The sequence below is a fragment of the Ptychodera flava genome, chromosome 13, assembly GCF_041260155.1.
Source record: "Ptychodera flava strain L36383 chromosome 13, AS_Pfla_20210202, whole genome shotgun sequence".
NCBI classification, from domain to species: Eukaryota; Metazoa; Hemichordata; class Enteropneusta; family Ptychoderidae; genus Ptychodera; species Ptychodera flava.
Window position 1 is genome coordinate 2,309,588 of NC_091940.1, and position 22,919 is coordinate 2,332,506.

General features: G+C 36.5%; 1 protein-coding gene across 1 annotated transcript in view; it reads right to left on the reverse strand.

The window, feature by feature from the left end:
* LOC139147076 (extracellular tyrosine-protein kinase PKDCC-like) overlaps positions 1 to 18,144 on the reverse strand; it is a 32,805-nt gene extending 14,661 nt beyond the window's left edge. The window contains exons 1-2 of the mRNA XM_070717932.1: positions 17,290 to 18,144; positions 635 to 769 (exon numbers count right to left, since the gene is read on the reverse strand). Of these exons, the coding sequence (XP_070574033.1) occupies positions 635 to 769; positions 17,290 to 18,018 (864 nt within the window). The 5' untranslated portion in view covers positions 18,019 to 18,144. The remainder of the gene's footprint in view (positions 1 to 634; positions 770 to 17,289) is intronic.
* Positions 18,145 to 22,919: the final 4,775 nt, after the last annotated feature.

The window sequence follows — 22,919 nt, forward strand, 5'->3', positions numbered from 1 at the left end:
TATATATACATTGTATATATAATGTATATATAAATACATCAAACTTGACAATTTTATTTGGCAATAAAGTTATTATATTTTGAATAAAAGTCACTTCAATTTTTGCATAACATGACTTAATCACTTTTTTAATCTCAGTCTTTCAACCCCTACAATGTAAGGATGAGAGTAGTTACGCAAAACAAATTTGTAATTTCTCCTACATATACTCTAGTTTCAAATGAGATATTAGATTTCATAAAGCAATTATAAAAATCAAGGTCTTCTACTCCAAATATGTAACCCTTCATCTTTTGGGGAAATGTTTGCCACAGAACTAAATTAAGATTCTCTGCTTTTAAAAAATATATAGTATAAAGGGGTTGTTATGTCATCTTTGATAAAATATTACTACTTTTTAAAAGTGTTGTTCAGTGCAACGCCACTTCAAAAGAAAAATGTCACTTCAGTATGCAAAGATTTTTCATTTACCGGACTCAATTAAACAAAAAGTTAAAAATTTTGGCTCATTTGTCAGGCTGGATAAATATTGCAATACTACTTCCAGCTCAGTATCTTCAATGAAATCTGGGTCACCAATAACGTTTGTCCTGGTATTAAAATTTTTATGATGAAAAGTAAATTTACAACAAACCTTGAGTCTTTTCTGCCAATCCCATCCTTTGACCTCATTCATTTTGATATGTTTGCCAACTTCAGTGACAGAGATCACGCCATGACCAACCAGCGATGATGCAGTGTTTTCACTTCGTACACAAAAACCTAGTAACTGGTAGAAAACATTATATAGAGTTGGTACATATATCACATGCAAAACAAATTCTTGCTAAAGAGTGATCCTACGAGAATTAGAAATTATGAATTGTTTAAATATCATTAGAATTTGAGTAGCTTTAATTTGAATGTTATAGGAGGATATGTCGATAAACAGCAAAGCTAGCCTATGATCAAGAGTTGAATCATATGTTTGAGGTGAAGGTACAGCTCACATTCAGACTCTCAAACTTTTACAATTCTCTTCTGATATACCACATGAGGGGGTTCATCTTAAAGCTCTTGGTGAAAGAAAACTTTTTATTGGCTTAGATTTTCAAAATTCGAAAATTTTTATTTTTCTCCATAGAGTTAACACAGGGATGGCAGCCATTTTGAATTTCTAATATTGGTAAATCTTGGGTATAATTTGTTTCTCCAGTACCAAAATTTGCACGGTGACCCCCTATTTTTAGCTCACATTTGGTGTACCAATGTGAAGTTATCGTTTAAGCTGAATCAGTTCATTTGCATCTGATTTGCCTGTCTGTATGTCTGTATATGTGAGGTTATCGTATAAGCTGAATCAGTTCATTTGCATCTGATTTGCATGTTTGTATGTCTGTATATTTGTGGGTATGTGCGGATGTATGTCCGTCACACACAAAGGCTCCCATACCGCCAAAGCTACCATCTCAGTATTTGGTGTACAGGTAGATGCAGGGGTTGAGATGTGAATTTGTTCAAATGAACACATCAGTGTCAAAAATGTGCAAATGAGGTAAGAAAAAGTGAAATCCTGCAAATGTGCAGGAGGCATGCCTGGTGAGAAACAGGGCTTGGCAAACTCCACTGATCTTGACTCATTTCCTGTCATTGTTTATGAACTGTTACATATTAACAGACCAGCTGCAACCATAGACAGTAGATGGGGGAAGACCGTTTATACTAAACTAAGAGGGGCTTGTTTCTGCTATGCATGTTGCTAAAGTTGACCTCCAGTACCTAAAGTTAGACCTTAATTACTTTTGTCATTCTTGTTTTTCAGGTTTAAATATTTCTTGTTGTTTTTCTGGTTGTACTGTCACTGCAGAAATCACTGCCATAACATCAACGTAGACTTTTCCTCCACTGAACAGATAGAAACAACATTCATTGTTGATCATTGGTAACCCATACTGGTATATACCAATTCTGATCAAATTTGAGTGACACCGTATAATTGCGGTATTTTTTAAATATTTCTTGTTGTTTTTCTGGTTGTACTGTGCAGAAATCATTGCCGTAAAATCAACATAGACTTGTCCTCCACTGAACAGATAAAAACAACATTTATTGTTGATCATTGGTAACCCATACTGGTATATACCAATTCTGATCAAATTTGAGCGACACCGTATAATTGCAGTATTTTTATTCTTGATTTTGAAAGAGAATGATTGAAAGATTCCTTGAGGAAAGTTAGAGCAAAATTTTATGACAATGAATGCTAAGTAACATGCCACTAGAGTGAATATTATCACCAACTATATCATCACTTCGGCCTTAATTGTAGGAGAACAATAAATATTTTGACCTTTTTGTGATTTCAATAACTGTGACGTAGAATACTTGCATTATGTCACTTAGTGAATGAAACCATGTTGATGTGTCAAAAGTTACCCTCTGTTGAATCCAAATTATACTTTCTTTTTGTGAACTGTGGATAAAAATGAATTCCTATGACAAATATAAACATTGCCATCATGGAAGTGATTATGAAAGACAGCGCCTACAGTCATATTTTGTTACAAAAGCTAGCTTTCATGAAGTACAAACTTTACGGTATGTAACAGTCACACCCTACAGTCATACATCATAGGTGACAGGTGTATATACGTACACGAGATGATAGGTTATGTTTCATTGAATGTTTAATCTTGTCTGGCTGCAAGTATAAGTGTACAGTTGACTGGTACTTCATCAAATTTCAAGTGTAACCAAACAACAAAATGATGAAAAAATCTCACAAAGACAGACTTTGTCCTATTTAATTGATGTATAGTCATATGTTCTGCAACGTTTTCACTTGATGTTTTCATGAGGAAATTATCCCTCTTGCCAGGCAAATTTTCCAACTAGCAAAAAAGTCAGTAAAAGTGATCAAGCCAAAACCTACACACATACGGTACCTCCACTTTGCATGTCACAGTTATTGCAGGTATAACTAAACCATAGTCCCAATTAATGTTTCAATGGGCCTTCAAATGTTCAAGTCTTTGGTAATACAACAATGTTATGCCTCACTTGTTTTAACCAACTTGAGATGATAGTGACAAATAAACTCTGCAGGATAGGCTTGAATGAATCATTTCATGGTTAGCTGATCTACCCATCACTCTCCCTTCAATATCTTATGCCAAACTTTTTTATCAAATGCTTCAGCTGTTGAATGTTGCCCATTGACACTGTTCTCAATGGTACAGATACCGGTGGTTTAATAACTTTTGTAAAGTGACATAATTTGTTTTTAGCTCACATTTGGTATATAAGTACATATACCATTACCAAATGTGATCAAAACATAAGTATTATCTACACACAAAAGAAAAAAATTATCTCTGACAAAGATATCAAACTTAATCATCCCCTTGGTCATGCTGTAATGATCAAATACCTTACATCTGAGTAGATGCAAATATGTCAATTGTGTTTTAAAAAAATTGTCACTTGAAATCTGGTTTGCATGGTCTTCACTTTGTTCAGATATGATATTATACATTCATAGCATTGTTTGTTACAGTGCAACTACTCTCACCAGTACAACCTGTCATATCAGTACAGATAGTGTTCGATTTCGCGGTGACATCCGTTTATTAGACCCCCCATATCTTTTTCGTCATCTTTGGTTCTGAAAAGGGGGTCTTAGAATCGGAGGAATACGGTATATAAAGGCCATAAATTATATGTACACTCATTAATGGATGTAGAAAATAGCCGGCAGCCGGCAACAACAACCAGCACTCAGCAAAATTTTGCCGGCTGTGAAATTATTTGTAGATGTAAAATCGATGTCATTTCTGCTGCAATGTAAAAAAACCCAAAATCTTCTCACAAATCTTTAAAAATAAATGTAACTGCAACGAGAAACAGCAGTTTTTTGCATTTGTGTGTCCGAAAAATCAATCGTCAAACTGAGTACGAGAATCATCATACATAACATGTGTTAACTCACACAGAAATGGCCACTCGATCGCGTTAATAAATTCAGTCCCCTATGGGATCAGGCATTAGTTGCATGAGTACGAAGTTCACAAAAATTATAGAGTTTCATGTCTTTTCAGACTCACCAAAATTCCTAGTCGAATGAAATTGAATTGTGAACAAGAGTGCTGCAAAAAATCTACATAAGCGATCAGTAAGCAGTAACGTGTGCTTGTAGGAAAGCAGTGCACAGGTCATGCAGGTCGAAGTTGACCTCGCTGGAGGTTTTTTGGTACGTCATTGTCGGCATGTGTTCAGCTAGCTTTCGGAGTGACTCAGTACAGTCACGCAGTTGTATTTGCATGACAAGCCTATATGTCAACTTTGCGGAGATTGCACACAAAACGTAAATATTCGGGCGATAAACAGCCAAGTATCAAGAAATTCTTCAGTGGTTTCTCTGATAAACAGGCTGAACAAACTCTCGGTGAAATTCTGCCGATCAACCTGCCAGCACTTTCGCAGTGTATCAGCTAGTGCAAGTCTAGCCTATTTGTCGCTTATGGCCTATTGCTTCCGACCCCACTCTGTCTATAGCCTCCAGGTCCACTTTTAGCGCCGTAGCATAAAAAACAGCTCATTTGAAAGTGAATTGTCTCCAGGAGAGACAATGTCACTGGCGTCCCTTTAAAGGTCAATCAGCCCAAATGTTCCGCACATGATTGGCCAATGATTAAATGCCACTCATAAACTGAACATTCTCTGGCTAGTTTATGAGCATGCCCATTTAATGCCAGCCATGTTCCAGTATTATCAAAACAACTGAATGTGAACCGTGTTCAAGTGAAACTTTTGAAACAATTACTGAAAGTTTCGCTACTAGTAATGTCAATTCATCGGGTCGTGAATCAAACAACAATGTACAGCATGTGTTATCTCACAGAGCGATGGTGAGAAAGAAATCCTAGCTGTGTTTAGCAATTAATGTCTTCAATATGGCAACGGTGAGCAAAAAATCAGACTTTAGAATTTCTATTTGTGCAGCAAAAGTTGCTGTTCTTCGATTCCGACGTACGACAAATATGGGGACAATTCTACAAGTAAATTTAAAGTTTCTCACTGGTAGCTATTGAACAGAAAATTGGGCTTTGACAAAGTTACTGGTTTATGGTGGTCAGTGTACATCGAAAAAACAGGACTATACAAATAATAAATGTTAAATGTTTAGAAATAAAAATACCTGAAGAGAGATCACCTGACTGCCCCTACCTTGTTACATCATACATGATGTAAAAGTGTGCAAGATTTGACCAAAAAATTCATAAAATGGGTCTAGGAGAGCCATTCTGGAGACTTAAAAAAAGTCCACACCATGGGAGGGGGGGAACCCCCCTCCCACATCCACCCTCCACGACCGCTTCATGGCCCCATTGCGAGCATTTCTGGATGTAAACCATAATTTCCCTGCTGTGACGAAAATTTTCTACATCCCTGTCACTCATTGGTGCAACAAGATATTAATTTTTAACATCATAATGATTATTAGAAATAATGAAGCCTACAAAAGCCATAAAATTTCAGTTGACAGGCAACATAATGAAATTAATGATCAAGGACCCATTTCATCTCATGAATTACAATCATATAACTCAGAAGTACACAGATATTAGCCTGGGACACGCACCATGGTTTCATAGAAAACAGCAATGAGAATCAACATGTGTATGTCTCACTAATAAAAGTCAGACTTTAAACTGGGAAACCACAATAAATAGTGTTGTGCGAGGTAGAATTCACTGATCAACTTCAAGGCAGTAACATCTTACCCATAGAATCACAAAGTAAACAGTGCACATTATAATGCCCTTTTTAATTACCTTTTTTTAAATAGTGTGAGCTATCACATTGACATCTAAACTACGTAAATCTGTTTAACATGTTGGTGATGATCTATACAGTACAGGTACATTACACCTACATGTACAATTTCATTTATTTTGACCGGGTTCCACTAGTCATCTGATCAAATGCTAGCACTGCATGTCCTTAATGATGTTTTCAACAAATACTGATTGTCCATCGGAGTATAACTTGCCTATTTTTTCAATTAATCCCCTGACGATTCAAGACTCAACTGTAAATGTTAAAATTTGAAAAAAATTAAAGCAAGCTGATTTTATACCATACATTTGGCTTGGGAAATATGGGTGTAATTATAATATGAAAGTCTAATCTATGTAATACCTTTCTGTTTGTTCATTGTAATACTAATTAAGTTATATTGTGTAGGAGTAGTTCATCAAATTAAATTAAATGGTATATAACAATGTTATGCCTCACATGTTTTAATCAACTTATACAACATACAATTAATTAACCCTATCCTGTTGTATATTCAATCCCTATCCTGTTGTATAGGGTAAAATTGAAGCAGTTCATCACATTAAATGTATGACAATACAGTAAAACAATAGTACCCGACAAATCTCTGAAAATAACACTTTGTCATCTACTTTTTGATTTTTTGATTATTTGGCAGTTTACTCATTCGTACTGAAAATTTCATCATTTTACCAAATAATTAGAAGTCTAATGATACCATAGAGACACCTTGCTCAAAAAGTTCAACCATACTGAATTGCACAATTATGAATAAACAAAATATTTTTAAATGGAAGCAATTAAGGCTACCAGGTCAAAAGCAACTAAGGGAAGCTTGTATATCTACATAGCGTATGCCAGTGTAATTGCTCTGTCAACTTCATGGTTAAAAATTAACTAAATTCCAAAATTTGACATTAATCTATTAATTATTAGTACTCGACCAACAGTGAGCATACAGCAGTTTTTTCACTCAATTTCCCTTGTATTTTTTTGTCATGTGGGATATTGACAATGCATATCCTGTTTCAAACGTTGTTTCCATGGAGCCATGGCATTGACATGAGTGTAATACAAATATCACTGCAGTTATTGATGTATGAATGTTTTCACGTACAACAAATAAGAAAATATTACTGATCCATGGTCTACATGTAGGGTTATCAAATATATCTTTCTACAAAAGAGCAGAAGGTACATCTAGTTGCAATATGACTACCAGTACAAAAATCAAGGGCTCGTACACAATCAATATATCAAAAACAGTAAAATTATACCCGAGTGCAGAAAGAGGCATACATAATTTCATAAACTGATCAACAACATAGAAACTATATTCATAATTTTCCCTGCCATAACTATACATGTACTTATCCATTGAGAGGATAGGCATGGTTGATTACATTGCGCAGTCAAGGCAATATGCGTAACACTCTACACAAATGGGAGAACTTTAGAGATTATAGTAAAGGGTAGTTGTTTTCTAATATATTTGTATATTATTTTACTCATGATAAATTTTATTGCAACATCATATTGTAGACAGGGTTTGAAATTCGCAGGTCTTGCATTCAAAGTTATCTAGTTCCTCATTCTGGACCCCCTAATGAGTTATTGTGGTTCAATTGGCCCACTACAAAATACTGACTATATATAGACATACACTTCCCTATTTGCTGTGACAAACATTCAGAAGCTAGCAGAAGTCAATTGTCAATTCCCAGATGTAATCTGACTTGATGATTTATGACACTTGTACAGGTACGAGTGATTTAACTCACATGAAGATCATATTACCTGTCATCTATGATATTTTGCGTGACTGTTGGGCATTGCATGCAAACGGATATGAGATTCAATACCAGCATATCTGCATTCATCATCTTCGCTTGCCGATTAGGTCTCTAATGTCTGGGCAGCTGTATGCTTCCTGAAAACAGACCTTAATTAGCCAAACAAGTCGTTTGATCATTTGATTAAAACCGCTGCCATGTGGTTGTATGTGACCCATGAATAGCCTATATACCTAACATAATGGCTATAATTAGTACGCATACTTCAATCAGCTCTGATGGCCACGCAAAGTCCATGAGACTAGAGTGACCTCAGAGTACATCAAGATCGATGACGTCTCAGTTACATGTAAGAGTTTGACTGTCAAAAGAAAGCAGTAACCCGACTTTCAAATGGAAACGATATTATACGACTGGAAGTGGCAAATCTTTGAGCTAGCTAACAATCACTTAATTTTGCAATACTGTACCGATCCATACCAATCCAAACATCAGATTGAAACAATGCAGTACATAGTGCATATAGTGGTATCCCTACTCGTTAACTTGCTAAACTTGGTCTCGTCTGTGTTAATTTGTATCATGTACGACATGTGCTAGCTGTGATTGGTGCCCCGAATTTTTAAGTTGCATCCAATTGTATACTCAAACAACATGGTGGATACTTTACACAAATGGGTAGTGGGAAGTAAAGGACTCATTATGGTGACGAGCAGATGATGCTTCGTGACATTCATATGCTACCTGTGATGTTTTGCATTATTTAATCCAGAGTACATGACCTCACAAATATACCCATGGCATGCCACAGTAAGTGAGGCTACCCACAATTCTCCATGATCTGTACACACGGAAATCACTCGCTGAACAGTGAAGCAAATTTCTTCTGTACACAGAACAGCTGGGTCCATATTTCAACATTCTGGCAACATACTTCTGATCACAATTTTCTGATTTCTCACTGTGAATAATGAGAAGATCAACTCTTTTCCACGGAGGAGATAGCAATTTTGTAATTTTGTTGACATAGATTTTTGACAGCCATACACAATATTTTCTAGGAAACTATAATGGGAATAAGTTGCATCTGTGTTGGCAAAAGAAAGGGTATTGATTTTTTTAAATGTTCGTAGCAAAGGAAATTTGCATGTCTGACAGGTGGTATGATGAGACCATCTTCATTGCTGATAAGGCCAAAGTAATTAAATTCTTTGTTTTGCGTCCCCACCCGCCTAGGTTTTTAAGGTTTTCATGAAAAACACACACGGTATATTTGAATAGGAAATTTTAGAACATAACCGCTTAGCTTTTCTGAACTAAAATTTTAATACCATTTTTTATTTGCTGCAATCAAATATTATTGTGTTAATTTTCTTGTGTGTGTTTTTCAGCCGCTTAGGCGTACCTTTTCCCATTTTGAGTGGACGCGAAACAAAGAATTTAATTACTTTGGCCTAACTTATTATCTTGACAAGTGTGCAAATTTTATCACCTCCAAACATCGACTTCTCATTCAATCTACTCTAGAATTGTAAACATAATCAATAACTTTAATTTGGAACATATAGTTGTAAGAAATAATCCTGAACTTAAATTGTAAGTTAAAAATTGTTAAGAAACTGATAAAATTGAAAAAGCCTTTAGCAAAAAGTGTCTGAGTAAACAAATCAAGGGGAATTGTGGGTAGCCTCACTTACTGTGGCATGCAGTGCACCCTTTGAAACAAACACTAAGATGTCCCTACAATGAGGTATTGATATATTAATATGCACAGAGTATTTATAGTGGCATTCTGCAATACTTTCAATTTATGCCTATGATAATAACAGAAAGAGCTAGGCTATCAACTAGAGTTTGCCTGCAGATTACAACACTGTAATTGAACTCTTAAAGTGGCACTCCCACTTGGTAACATTTTAAAACACGTTTTTAATGCCAACGATCGATATTTGACGTTGCTACTGTGCGCGGATCGCGAGATATCGTTAAAAACATGTCATTTCCCGAGCGTATTTTTCACACCTGAAGTTTTACGAATCTTTCTGATTATGACCCGAAATCCCCCAAAGGTTTGTTGTTGTGCTGATTGACGATATTCTAGGGAGTCCATAATAAGTTCGAACGACGCAATTAATTTACCTCCCACTGCGAAGACTTTGTACACAGCATTATGCCTTTACTTCAGGTAAGTTTTTTTTTAAAAACGTCTCCATAGTTTTTGTGGTTTTTATTATTCTCAATCAGTTCTATTATATTTTTAACCAATACCACATAGATATCAGTTTTTACGTGTAAAATATTAGCCGCCTCTGATGACTACATTTTGTCGTCTGCCACACAGTTACGCGTGGTTTGATACGTAGCGGCCACGGCCGCTATGTATCAACCGCAGTACGTAACTGTGCTAGTCACCTATGAGAATTCTGGTTGAATCAGCAAACTTTGTTTTTCGTTTTTTCGCCGAGTCAGTAACACTCGGCTTTCTCCAACGGGCATAACCGATCACCGACGCGAGTGGTACTGTGGCGTACAGCAGCGTCAGCGTAGACTCGTAATCCATAGCTTAGTTGACAATGGCCCCAGTGCCGAACGTTCGATGTTCGGAAGCTGAATTCAGGTGGGCCACCGGAATTCAAACTTTTACTCTTTTGAGGACATGTTTTTATCGATATCTCGCGATCCACGCGCAGTCGCCATGTCAAATATCGACCGTTGGCATTTAAAAACTGTGTTTTAAAAATGTTACCAAATGGGAGTGCCTCTTTAATGAATGACGTCTGTATAATTCAACATTTACTAGAACAAAAAGCACAAGAAACTAGGGATTGCATTTAACTAGATATTTGATCCATTACATTTGCATAACTTAAATTTGCATAACGCATTATAATCTCCACCAATAAGAACTAAATTTTTGTCTAAATTTTAAGTATGATTGGTTTACTAATTAAACTATATAAAAGTGGTTTAAAATTTTCAGAAATAAGTTACAGATTCAGATATTTCAAAGGGAATTGAGAAACACTCAAGGGGAAGTGCCAGTTCCATTAGCTCACTCAACCTAACGGGTTTCATGCAGTAGACAGAGTTACAAGTTAGCTCAATCGACAAGTAGATAGGGTTTCATGTTAGCTCAATCAACCAGTCAATAAGGTTTCATGTTAGCTCAATCAACCAGTTAATAAGGTTTCATGTTAGCTCAATCAACCGGTCAATAAGGTTTCATGTTAGCTCAATCAACTAGTCAATAAGGTTTCATGTTAGCTCAATCAACCATGCAGTCCATAAGGTTTCATGTTAGCTCAATCAACCAGTCAATAAGGTTTCATGTTAGCTCAATCAACCAGTCAATAAGGTTTCATGTTAGCTCAATCAAGCAGGTTGGCATCAGAAATTGTGTCTGATAAAGTTTCAATGAAAGAAAAGCAGGACAGTGTTTTCACTCTCTCCATAAAAAGAGAGTGATATAAAAATTTCCAAAGAATCTGTGAATTAAAGGTCATTTAACTTTAAATACCAACAGAAAAGCACTATAACTTGACTGATAGTAATGCCCTAAGCTTCTACCTTTGTCATTATATTAGTGACCAACATATTTTTTAGTTTTAAGTACAAAAATTAATTTCTATTTTGATTTCCACATCAACAATGGAAATTTCATTTCAAATCCTGGTGGAATATATGCTTTCTTGATTTCATAAATCCTCCATGTTGTGGTCCTGTCATGTTAAAACTGGGAGTAAATTTAGCATACATCAAATTTGATGAGGAGCAATGCAAATAGTTCACAGGTTTGAAGTCATTTATTGAAAAATCTGTAACTATCAATCTCTTCAGTGACATGAATCAATATTACCGGTACATAGCAGCTGTAGGAGTTCACACTGACATTGATGATATGATTGCTGCAGCAACACAATCAAAATCTAAATGTCTAAGATTGGCCAAAAAGTACTATGAATTTGCAATTATTATACCTTTGAGTGCTGTAATTTTTCCCACAAAAATTTTAGTGCAAAATTTTAACAATTTTTTATGAATTTTTCTGTAATTTTTTTAATTATTTTGGACCAAACAGACATCACATTTCATTGGCTACAGGTTTTCATCAAAATTTTGGCAAACATTGACTGGGGTACATTTCATAAAGGCAACAAAAGTTGACTTTGGCACTCAAAGGGTTAAAAAAATACACAATGTACTAAAATTAAGTGATAAAAGCTGGAAACAAGGAAAAACCCGAACAGATAATGAACTCTGCGCCAATTAAGAGGTTAGAAAATTTTCTTAGGGCATATGCAGGGACCCTCTATGCAACCCTTGGTGGAATGTCGAAACGTGTCACTGTATTGGTAGATGCTATAAGTTTGCTTCGAAATGGCCTGTAAGCAGCAATTACCGGTATGTATAATTCAATCATTTCAGTGATGCCCATGAAACAAGTGAATTATAAGTTTACCTTAAGGAACTCCCTACCTTTAAGACTTTGACTGACAATCAACAGCAGTAAGCTTGATTTTAAACTGCAGCAATATCTTTTTTACGAGCAGAAATGGCAATTATGTCAACTGGGAAGTCCTTCTGTTGCCGTTCCCTTAATTTGCATACTTTAATTGCCCCAGCTGGGATATGGGTCAAAGTTGAATGCAATGAACTTTTAAGTTTTTAGTCATAATGTTCAACTCTTTTAAATTCCTTTAATTGTCATCTCAATTGGCAACTGCTCTTTGACCTCTAACATGCTAATTAAACCTTCCTTGCACTGTCCTGCCTCTTGGAGTTTGATGAGCTTTCTGAAGCAGTAAGATCTGTGCAAATAACCTAAATGCATTTTTCCAGTAAATTCGACACTGACCTGCCCAATTGCAACTATCTTTTGATGTGATCAACAATTGTTGTGGGATTGTTTGGGCAAAGATGCATCTAAGGAATGGAATTCATCTATCACATGATCCCAACATGACATGGCACATACAACCTGTCATTATTCATGAACTGATACATATTGGCAGACCTGCTGAAACCATGAACTTGAAGGACTGTGTTGAAACATTCCTCTGCTAAGCCTGTTCCTCAAGTTGACCTCCAGTACCTAAGTTTCAGACCTTATTTACTTTTGTCATTCTTGTTTTTCTGGATTAAATATTTCTTGATGGACCAATTCAAACCAAATATGAGCACACTGTCCTTGATGGTCAAACGTTGCCACACTCCTTTCCTGCTTATGTGTGTGCACATGTTGTAATTCAATGAAAAGTGAATAACATTTTCATGTCCTCCAAAGGTTCAAGTGTTAGTAATAATTAAATAAAATCTGTTTTCTACCTGACCGTCAATCTTCACTGTCTTTCAGTTTAGGCATTTCCGTTTAATATAGCCGAACACTCCAGAGACATTGCCAGTATTTATAAATAAATTTACAGTATATGTGGTAATATCAACTGTAATTTTTCTATGGCAGTTTTGATGTAGTTTCAGTTACACACTAATAGCTTATCATGAATGAGAATTAGCATTGGAAATTCTTTTACTGAGTTTGTGCAGTTTTAATCTTTGGCCAAAGCTCTCGCAAAGTAAAGTTAATTGTCTCATGGACAGTTTCTCTACTGTCTCTGATTGCAGGCCAAAAAGAAATCACTTGTGACGTTTTCTCATAAAAGGAACTCCTAAAGCTTTGTTATTCAAAAATAAACTGTACACGCTGGAGACTTGAAAACAACTAAGATACTGGTAGTTAAGATATAAATTAACATTAGTCATTCATTGATTTATATGGTACTTTACTAGATATTCAGAGGACACAATCAAAGCACTGACACGTACTTTAGCCTTTGTGCAAGGTCCACAAAGCATGGTTTCAAGTCATGTCAATGTAAATTTACACTTTAACTTGTGAACAGAAATTGCCAAAGCAGCTACTGACAACATTTGTATTAATGCACTACTCCTGTCTTCCACTAAACCACAATTGTAATACTCAAATATTTGAGTTCAATACATTAAAAATTTTGTCTGGACATTAATGCTCAAAGCCTGTGAGATTTTTTTGGCTCATTTAATCACTACATAAAACCATGGTTTACTGAAGAACTTCAATACTGGTAGAGTATTCACCATTTAACATGACCTGATGGAGGTCAAAAGACCTCCTTAGCAAGCAGTAACACTACAAAGAAGTGTGAATTTAAGCAAATCATCCATTCCAGGCTTTTTTTTTTCTCCCTCTTTCAGCATTTCACAAGAACACTCTGGCTCAATTGTACTGTATAAAGCAATTAACAGTAATTTTGTTTCACAAAAAAATTATTGTATCAAGAGTCATTACAGTTGTAAACACACAATTTTAAATTTAATCCCTTTTGAATGTCTGCCTTTCACTCCATGACATTGCAAAATGAGAATAGCCAATGACAAACATAATTGTCATTTTTTCTACATTTACTAGATCCTGATTCCCGTTTCAAATGAGATATTAAATTTCATAAAGTAGTATCAAGTTTGTGACTGGCATTAATTTTCATCATTAATAATATCAAAATTGAGGTTTATACCAGAAAGATATTCTCCTCCATCATTTGAGTAAACTATTGCTGTTAAAGATTCTCTGCTTTTTGAAAATATGAAGGGGTTCTCATGTCCTCTTTGATGAGAAACATTGCTTTGAAAAGGTGTTTAACTGTTAGTTACAGCCCCATTAGCTATATCTAAAAGTTTACATTTTTTTCGATAAGATGATTTGAAATTATATGCAACTTTTGTAACAGTGCTTACTGACAACAGAACATATTTCAAACATTGGCACAAGGGAATGCACAAGTTAGATTCTAACAGCTAAATGACTTTTGAGTTGCATCTCAAATATAGCCACCACAAGTACACGTTTGTTAAGCGCTAGAATCAAATTCATCGCCAAGGATAGAATTAGTTAAATTTTCAAAAACAATATGGCCTAATAACAAAAATCCAAAACACCTTCCCAAAGATTGCATGGTATTGTTCTGGCAAGTAAAAAAATCAAGCAAAAATATCACTATATAACCGACATGAATCTCTGTAAAACTATTCAAAAGACTATTCTCTGTAAAACTATTCAAAAGACTATTTATACCAAATATTAAAGCAGTAATGGTAGTTGTTCCCCAACAAGGATTTTTTTACAAAAAAGAAGCCAAAATATTCAAAAGCCACAATATTGCCAATGTCATAATAATTTAAATATGAACATCTGCATACCAGATTTCACAGCAATCCAGCAACAACTTGTTTCCACCAAAATGTTAGTGAGATGAGATGGAAGCAATCTACCCAGTTTATATAATAACACTGTTCAACCATGGACATATCAAAAGTACTACCGCCATGGTTCAACTATGTTCATAGTGGACTTTTAACTTGGCCATTGTATGCGTATATAACGGTATAACCCATGTAAATGTTCACATTCCTTGAATATGCTGAACACAAGCAGATTGGTTGTTTCCACATAAAGCAACACTTTACAGGTATGTCCTCATGGTGCTGGTTGGCCTCCATGACATCATCGGCCATGCAAGTGACACTCAGACTACAATGGCCACTGAAGCTTTTGTACACTGCACTAGCACCAGCATTCTTGATCCTTCGTGTTTGAACAGCACATTGTTATTGCAATAAGGACACTTTGTTGTTATGTAAGATCTAGAGCAATATACATATACATGCCTTTGTTATTTTACAGACGTTGTTTTGTGCATTATACAACTTCTCTACTGCCAGCCAAATGTTCAATTTCTCAACAAAGTCAGTGTATACCTGATACCCATGGGGGTATAAACAAGATTCCATGGTATGTACCATATACTGGGTACGGATACAGTAATGAAGTTAAAATTGCCCTGATTTCAACACAGCCCCTCTATGTGGATAGACGGACTGTGATTTCAACAATGAACTACTAGTATACACTTTCGGCACTCTAGAATAGCAAATTGTGTATGACACACAAAATAAAGACTAATTGCATATATTTATCAGCAGAGTAAGGTGAAATCCAGACAATATTTGTTTCTGTGTTCTGTGAAACTGATACTGACATTATGTATTTGTGAACAAGTATTGTACCAGTGCATATTTTACTCTGTTCTTAAAAATGATTCAATTGCACAAGTTGTGGTAGATTTTTCTTTTTTGTTTGCTGCTATTGTTTTGTCCTGGTGCACAAGTTATAAGTGTCAGACTGATGATGGGACATACTGAATGTATACAGTTTAGCACGTCTTTCTCATGACAAGTAACAGCTTTTGTGAAACGCAAGATAAAGTGAAAACATGTTATTAAAGGGGGAATGGGGGGCCATCATAGGAACTGACCTCAAAGGTTGCCAGGGAGACTGATTTAAACACTGTATCTAGGATACATTTGGTGATTGATAAAAGTTTAAACTTAACATGTTTGATAACAATGGAATATCATAAAATTTCAATGTTTCAGCAATGTTTGCATGATGCATCTAGATATCTTGCATGAAATACATTGTTTGTAAACAAGAAAGTTGCACAAATGCAGTTCTGATGACACCCTCCCTTTAAAATCAGTAAAAATGAACTTTTTAAAAGTTGTAAATATGCATTATTCCCGGGGCATTATTGTCCCTGAGGTCTCCCAAGATTCTTGTAAAATCTTTCTAAATATTGCATAATCACACAAGTGCTGTATAGCAGGAACAATTTACATGTCAACATTGCATAAAACATTGTTGTCAATGTCTCAATTAACCAGCAGCTGCTGTACGTAACACTCTCCACCAAGCTTGGTAAACTTTCCCTCACCCTGACCCCCTGCAGGGGGTAATTCCTTTGACCCACCCCTTTGTAACAGTTCAACGTCGTTCAATTTCAAACGAAGTGGTGAAAGGTCTATTTTTGTCAAGATGGAAACGAAGGGGGTGCGGTGGGTACGACACCATTTTTGGCGCGTAAATCATAGACAGTCGAGAAAGACTGTCTATGTATGTATGCGCATGGATGTACAAAAATAGCATCCATGGCATGCGTAAATCTAGACAGTCCATAAACCACCGTGACCTTATATACAGGCTACGGGTGAGAACGTCGAAACGTAGCATAAACCACACTTCAGTGACACTTTACAAACCCACAGGCGCTCCTTAGCTGGGTAGTCTGCTAAGTAGATCGATTTTCGGATCGATCTATTGATCCCGTAGTCGATATGCCCGCCACTGCAACCTAAATGCAGTGGCGGGCATATCGACTACGGGATCAATAGATCGATCCGAAAATCGATCTACTTGGCAGACTACCAGCTAAAAAGCGCCTGTGTTACAAACTACCCAGTAAACAGCAGGCCTGTGGCCGTGACAGACCCAAGTGAAAAACCCTTTCCACAAAATTCAAGGTTACGCGATGGCCCGACATTCAGTTGTTTACACTAGTATCATGGCCAAACTATAGCTGCCCGTAATATAAGCCGTGTCGGTGTGACCATGGATGTTTATATCCATACGGGCTACCGTTTCTACCTCAGGGGCTACTAACAGTCTACATATATGCCACTACGAACCTGATATCTGGCCCAGATAGGCTGCATGCAATATGTACAGTATACTATAGTGCAGTTTCACTGAACTGAAGAACTATACATATAATCGAATTACAAAAAAAAATAGTGAGTTAATGTTTACCTTTAAAATGTTTTGATGATGAAGTTGTTGACTCAGTAGAATCTCTTTGACAATCTTATAGTTTGCATACAAATAACAATCGCTTTCTTTCCAAAATTTTTTACGCCGGAGACAGGCCTTTACATCTTCTACGTTCGGAGTAACTCGTTTGATAGCCACCATTTGGCCCTTATATTCGCCGAGATGGACTTCCTTGCTCGTCCCGGTACCAAGTTTCCTGGATATTGCGATTCTGTCGATTATAGAACAACCAAACAACTCTTTACCTGACTGCAATGGTTGAGAGTTTGTAGAGTTCGGCTGTTTCTGATGGTGGACACTTGTTTCTGCTGCGTTGCCAGCACCGTATCGACTCGGAACTTCGAAATTGGATGCAACACTACGTGTATGAGAAGAATTCACATCTCCCATGCTTGTAAATTTAGACTTATCTTGGTGGAATATAGTTCGTTTTTTAAGTGTTAAAATTTCTTCTCCCAGCAAAGAAAGCTCGTGTCTCATTTTTGTCACGTTTGTAACGACTGATTCCAGTGCTCTGTCCACCTGCGTAAAGTCCACGCTGCTGAAGCCAACCTCTCGCCATAACTCTGATTTCACAGCAGTGTCGGTTCCGGTTGAGTTCTCACTTAGCAAGCTCACTATTCCTAAGTAAGGTATGAAAACTAGAGCTACTATTGCAATAGAAATTAAGCGAACAGGTCTTCTTCTGAAAGGTCTCCAGGGAGCCATCCCGTCTCGCACTCAAACCAAGCTGCTTCAGGTATTCGTCTCCGAGTGTGAGACATGACGTACAAAGGTTGCACCGGTACAAGTAAGTGTGTACACCTGAGTGTGTATTATCGCGACGTAGGTGTACAGTACAGCGTATAGTGCGTGACGTGTTATGGTACGCGGTCATGGCCGAAACCAACCTCAGGAGAGGGGGGAGAGGCAATCAGTCGTGACAACGGTGACAAAAATAGATGGTCTGGACAATATTCAAACAACATTGCACAAACCCAACAAATCCCTGGCAAAGAGTGGGGATGTTGAAAGTCTACACTTTTGGCCAAAAACTTAGGTCAAAACTCTACATTTTCGAGTGGTTAGCCTATTTCGGGTGAAAGTTGTGCAGTCGTCAAAAACGGTGGGGGGAGTAGTCAGATTTTACTGTGAATATCTTAATGATTTGATCAACATTTTCACATGAGGAGGAAAGATATTTAAAAACCGCGGTACACATCACATGTTCAGGAGTATATTGCCTTGCACTTACTCTTTCCTACTGTGCGATGGCATGGTAAGAGAAATTGTTTGTGTAAACGAGCTTTCATTAATTATGAAGAGCGGGCCGAGACCGTAAGCGCAAGCGACGTAAGCTTATAGGGTCTAGGCAAGGGGAAATCGAAGCATATCCAAATTTGAATGTCGTCCTCATAATTCCCTTTTCCCCCAAATATTACGCTCCCCCTTTTCCAAATATGTTGAACATAACCCTCCACATCCTCAATTTTACCATAGCCTTGAAAATCTTTCAATTTTGATACAGATACGTCGCGCATTCGATTACCCGATTCTGAGTTATTTGATGGACTTTCTGTCGAGGAGACATCAAGCAATCAAACTAACACTGTTAGATGAGATTATAAGACAAACTAAGGTGTATTTTCTTTTCTTTATCAACTACAGCTGTGTGCAAAAGCCAAATTGTCTTGTTTATTAATACAAATTTAATACGTATGCATAGCCGACATTTATTTTGTTTACATTTACACTTCAGAGACAATTCAAACATGGTTTACACATTACAGGCTCTGTCAAGAAGTGGAATTTTCAGTTATACTTGACACTAGGAAATAAATGCAAAATGCCATGCATTTTCCACTCAACTATATCATATAGCACTTCCTTAATGCATATGGTTCTTAAGGCAAACTGCTGATAACTTGAAGTGAAATTAGTGAAAGTAAAGTTCTGAGCTGTACGAAAAGTTCAAAATTTCCTTCAGTTGTCGGCAGTTCTAGATCTCATTGCATGAGACACTTTCCTGTCCTTTTCTCACCGGTGCATTAGAACACTTTATGTTCTCTTTAAAACTGTAAAATTTGCAAATTTAACCCCCCCCCCCCCAACCCCGACAGTTTGTCAGAATATGACCCCTCCCCAAATCCTCCGGCCATCCTCATAGTAAATGAAAGCTCCCTAAAATCAATGACGCTGCTTTGGTGCCACTGGTTAACGCACAGGGGATACGGAAGTATGCATGGTTGTTGTTGTTGTTGTTGTTGTTGTTGTGTTGTTGTTGTTTGGGTCCCCTGTGGTTAACGTTTAGTCGTTGTGCGCCAACGGATTTCAATGCTCTATACAAGAACTCTATACCAAGGGAGTGTTCTACCATATGCCAAGAAAAATCGCTATTTGCATCAAACCTAGAATTATTTATCTCATTGCAAGGCAAAACAAGTCATTTTATATTTCATTCTTGGGTACCATGCAAATCCTCTCTGTACTTTTAACGGTGCATTTTTTTGTAAATAAACATGACTACAATGTACGTTTTCTCACTGATACACAAGATACACACAAAGACAAGCACATAATTTAGTTAGAAATTGTCGGAGCACATAATTTGCAAAGTGATATCTAGTTTTGAAGTTTAATGGTACACAATTTGCAGGTCTCCAGATATTTATGGAAAGTGAGTGTTACATGCACAAGTCCAGCGTACCTATTCATCTGATGATGCTGAATGACTTGAAGACTCACGGTGAAAATTGGGAAACCCAACTAGCGTTTTCTTTTCTCTTTTTTCAAATTTGGTTGCCATAAAACAAAGTGGCTGCCACTGAAAGCAACAATCCTGAGGAATATTTCAGAGCCTTTGTTGAACAGAACACCTTATCATAACATGAATTCACAAAGTGTATATGCTATATTTATGGTAGTTCCATTCACAATTCAATGTTCATAAATGCAGATAACCCTGGATACGTCAAAGTACAGTTTTTCAGCAGTACATTTTTTTTCAAAGTTGACAGAGCATGTGTATTTCACATTTTTTTACAAACTTTAAAATAGTCATGATGCACGCGTTTTCAGATTACACGAAACAAAACATGTTAAGAAATCCTTGATCATACAAACGGGATTCTAAAGTATTAGTATCATTACACAATGTGTAAGCCGAGCCACAATTTTCCTTGATTCATACACACTGAGATCACTTCTTGAACTACAGTAAATTTCTTATGTACACAGGATGCTATGGTCAATATTTCAACAATCTGGCACCATAGTATTGATGCACATGATCTTCTGGATGCACATACAGAATTATCTGAAAATCAACCCTTTTTCCACGTAGGAGCTAGCAAATTTGTAAATCTTTCAACAGATATTTTTTACAGCCATGCATAATTTTATAGATCAGGACTTCTGGGCAAACATTTAATTGACGTGTTTTTTCCTTAGCCCCCCTAAGAGATCGTCGTATTTTTGTCTGCCCCTCCTAATTTTTCTAGGGGAAAATGGGTGGCCCTCCCCCCTGAAAATTCTCCAGGCCTCCCTGGAAGTAAATTCTGAACACCCCTTAATAGCTTGAATAACCAAAGTAGCTAAAAGTGGATCCTGAATATCTCAAAATTTACCAGCTATCTCGCACCTTTATGGAAAGCTACAATACAGTAGCTCGAGGTTTTGCCAGGGTTTGTTGTTTTGACAGCAAGACGCGTACGGTTTTTGCCGTCAAACTACAGGGAATAAGAGTAGTCTGGGTTTTTAATGCTGTTGTTTTTGCTCCTATTGGGTAATAAAATTGAAAGTCACAAGTATGACATAAGTTATGAAATATTTGTTTTAAGGATGTGTACACCACAACGCATTTCCATTTTTATATTGGATTAATAAAGGATAATAATAATAATAATAATAATAATAATAATAATAATAATAATTTGATTCCTTTCTAGAGTTAACCTTCTGAATAACTATTCAAGAAAATACATATAATCATTATAGAGCTTCCAGGGCTTTGAGGTGCCAAAAAGAGTTCAGCGCCGGTGTCCATTTTTACGTTTTTAACTGTTTACAATTTTTTTATTTTTAAACGCAAATCATCAAATATGTACATGATGGAAAGCATAAAATGTTTGATTTGAATGAGTACGTTATTCCCACTATTAAAAGATAACAACCATCAAACCATTTAGTACTTGCGACCGCTAGAGTGATTAATAGTGTGTCACAGTTAAAAAAATAATGTTGTCAGGGCCAGATACTTTCAATGTACTTGGCTTTTTAGTGTTTGCAAGATACACATTTCTGTCAACGTCACATTAAATCCCAAATAGCTTTTTTATGCATTATTTTCATGAATTTATTTTCAAACAAAAAAGTTGGTTCGTGTAAATGTGCTACCTGAAGGACATGTATAGAAGTATCACTGCTCACTGATTTGGAACATGCCTACGCGTTTTAACAGGTTAAATAATAAACGGGTGCCGCACTCGAAAAATGGCGTCGCCACGGAAAAGTACAAAAATGCAGTATTTCCAGCGGCACATATACAGATCGTGATCATACAGGAAACAAGCATGATGCCATTTCTTTGAATGCACAACATACAATGGCCAACATTTTGTTAATGTAATCTCTATTTTTTTCTGTCACATGATTAGTTTTTGAAAATGACCGGAAATCTAAAATGATGTAAACGTTTGAATTTACATGCCACTTTCGACACTCATGACAGTGTTACACACTTTTTCAGTCTTTAATGGGTCTTATTCAAAGAAAACTCTTGGAAAAATCAGGATATTTTGAGATCGGTTCATTAGACATTCGCATATCTACTGGTGCTTTAATCTCACATAAATTACAGTGGAATATAGTTATGGGACTCTCCGTGCCCAACGAAAACTTTGCTAGAACACACTTGTCTGTTTTGGCCTGTTACTGGGCCTTTCTATTCCTAAAATGTAATTAGTTTGTTAGGTGACCAACACAAATACGACTTTTTGGTTTGTAAATTGTCAAGAATTTGACCAGGTCTGAAAAAAGCAGCCGGGAGACGACATACTCTAATGCATGTAATTCTATGGGCTACTTTATTACTAACAATAGACTTACCCTGACTCATGACTCCTCGCTAATATTGTTAAAGTCGCAATAAGGTCAGCGGGTGGAACTAAAAAATATGACCTCGTGTCCAGCAGTCTATTTAGATATTTGTCAGGAAACAGACAAAAAACAGTGCACGTACAAATGGAGTTTATCCGTGCGGCAAAAATACACCCTTCATGTAGATACCGTCATTGTAACTGTATGTTTTATCAAAATACAGCGGCTCATCGTTACAAAGTGAATCGGCATATGCATATATGTTAGGTCTCTGTTTACATCTAGCTATAATTTTCATGTACCTTGTTCCCAAAGAAAGCCAAACTGTGCCAGGAACCTTATATTTCCACTCTGCTGGCAAAAGTTATGGAAAGACAAGCCTCTGTAGACTTGCAAAGGCAAGATTTTGATAAGAAAAGTAATACAGACTACAATGAAACGACCCAGAGCACTGAAACAAAGCTTGTTAATTAGGTACATATTTTTTGAAAAAAAAGTGACCCCAACTATACAGTGCGATAAAAGTATGACAA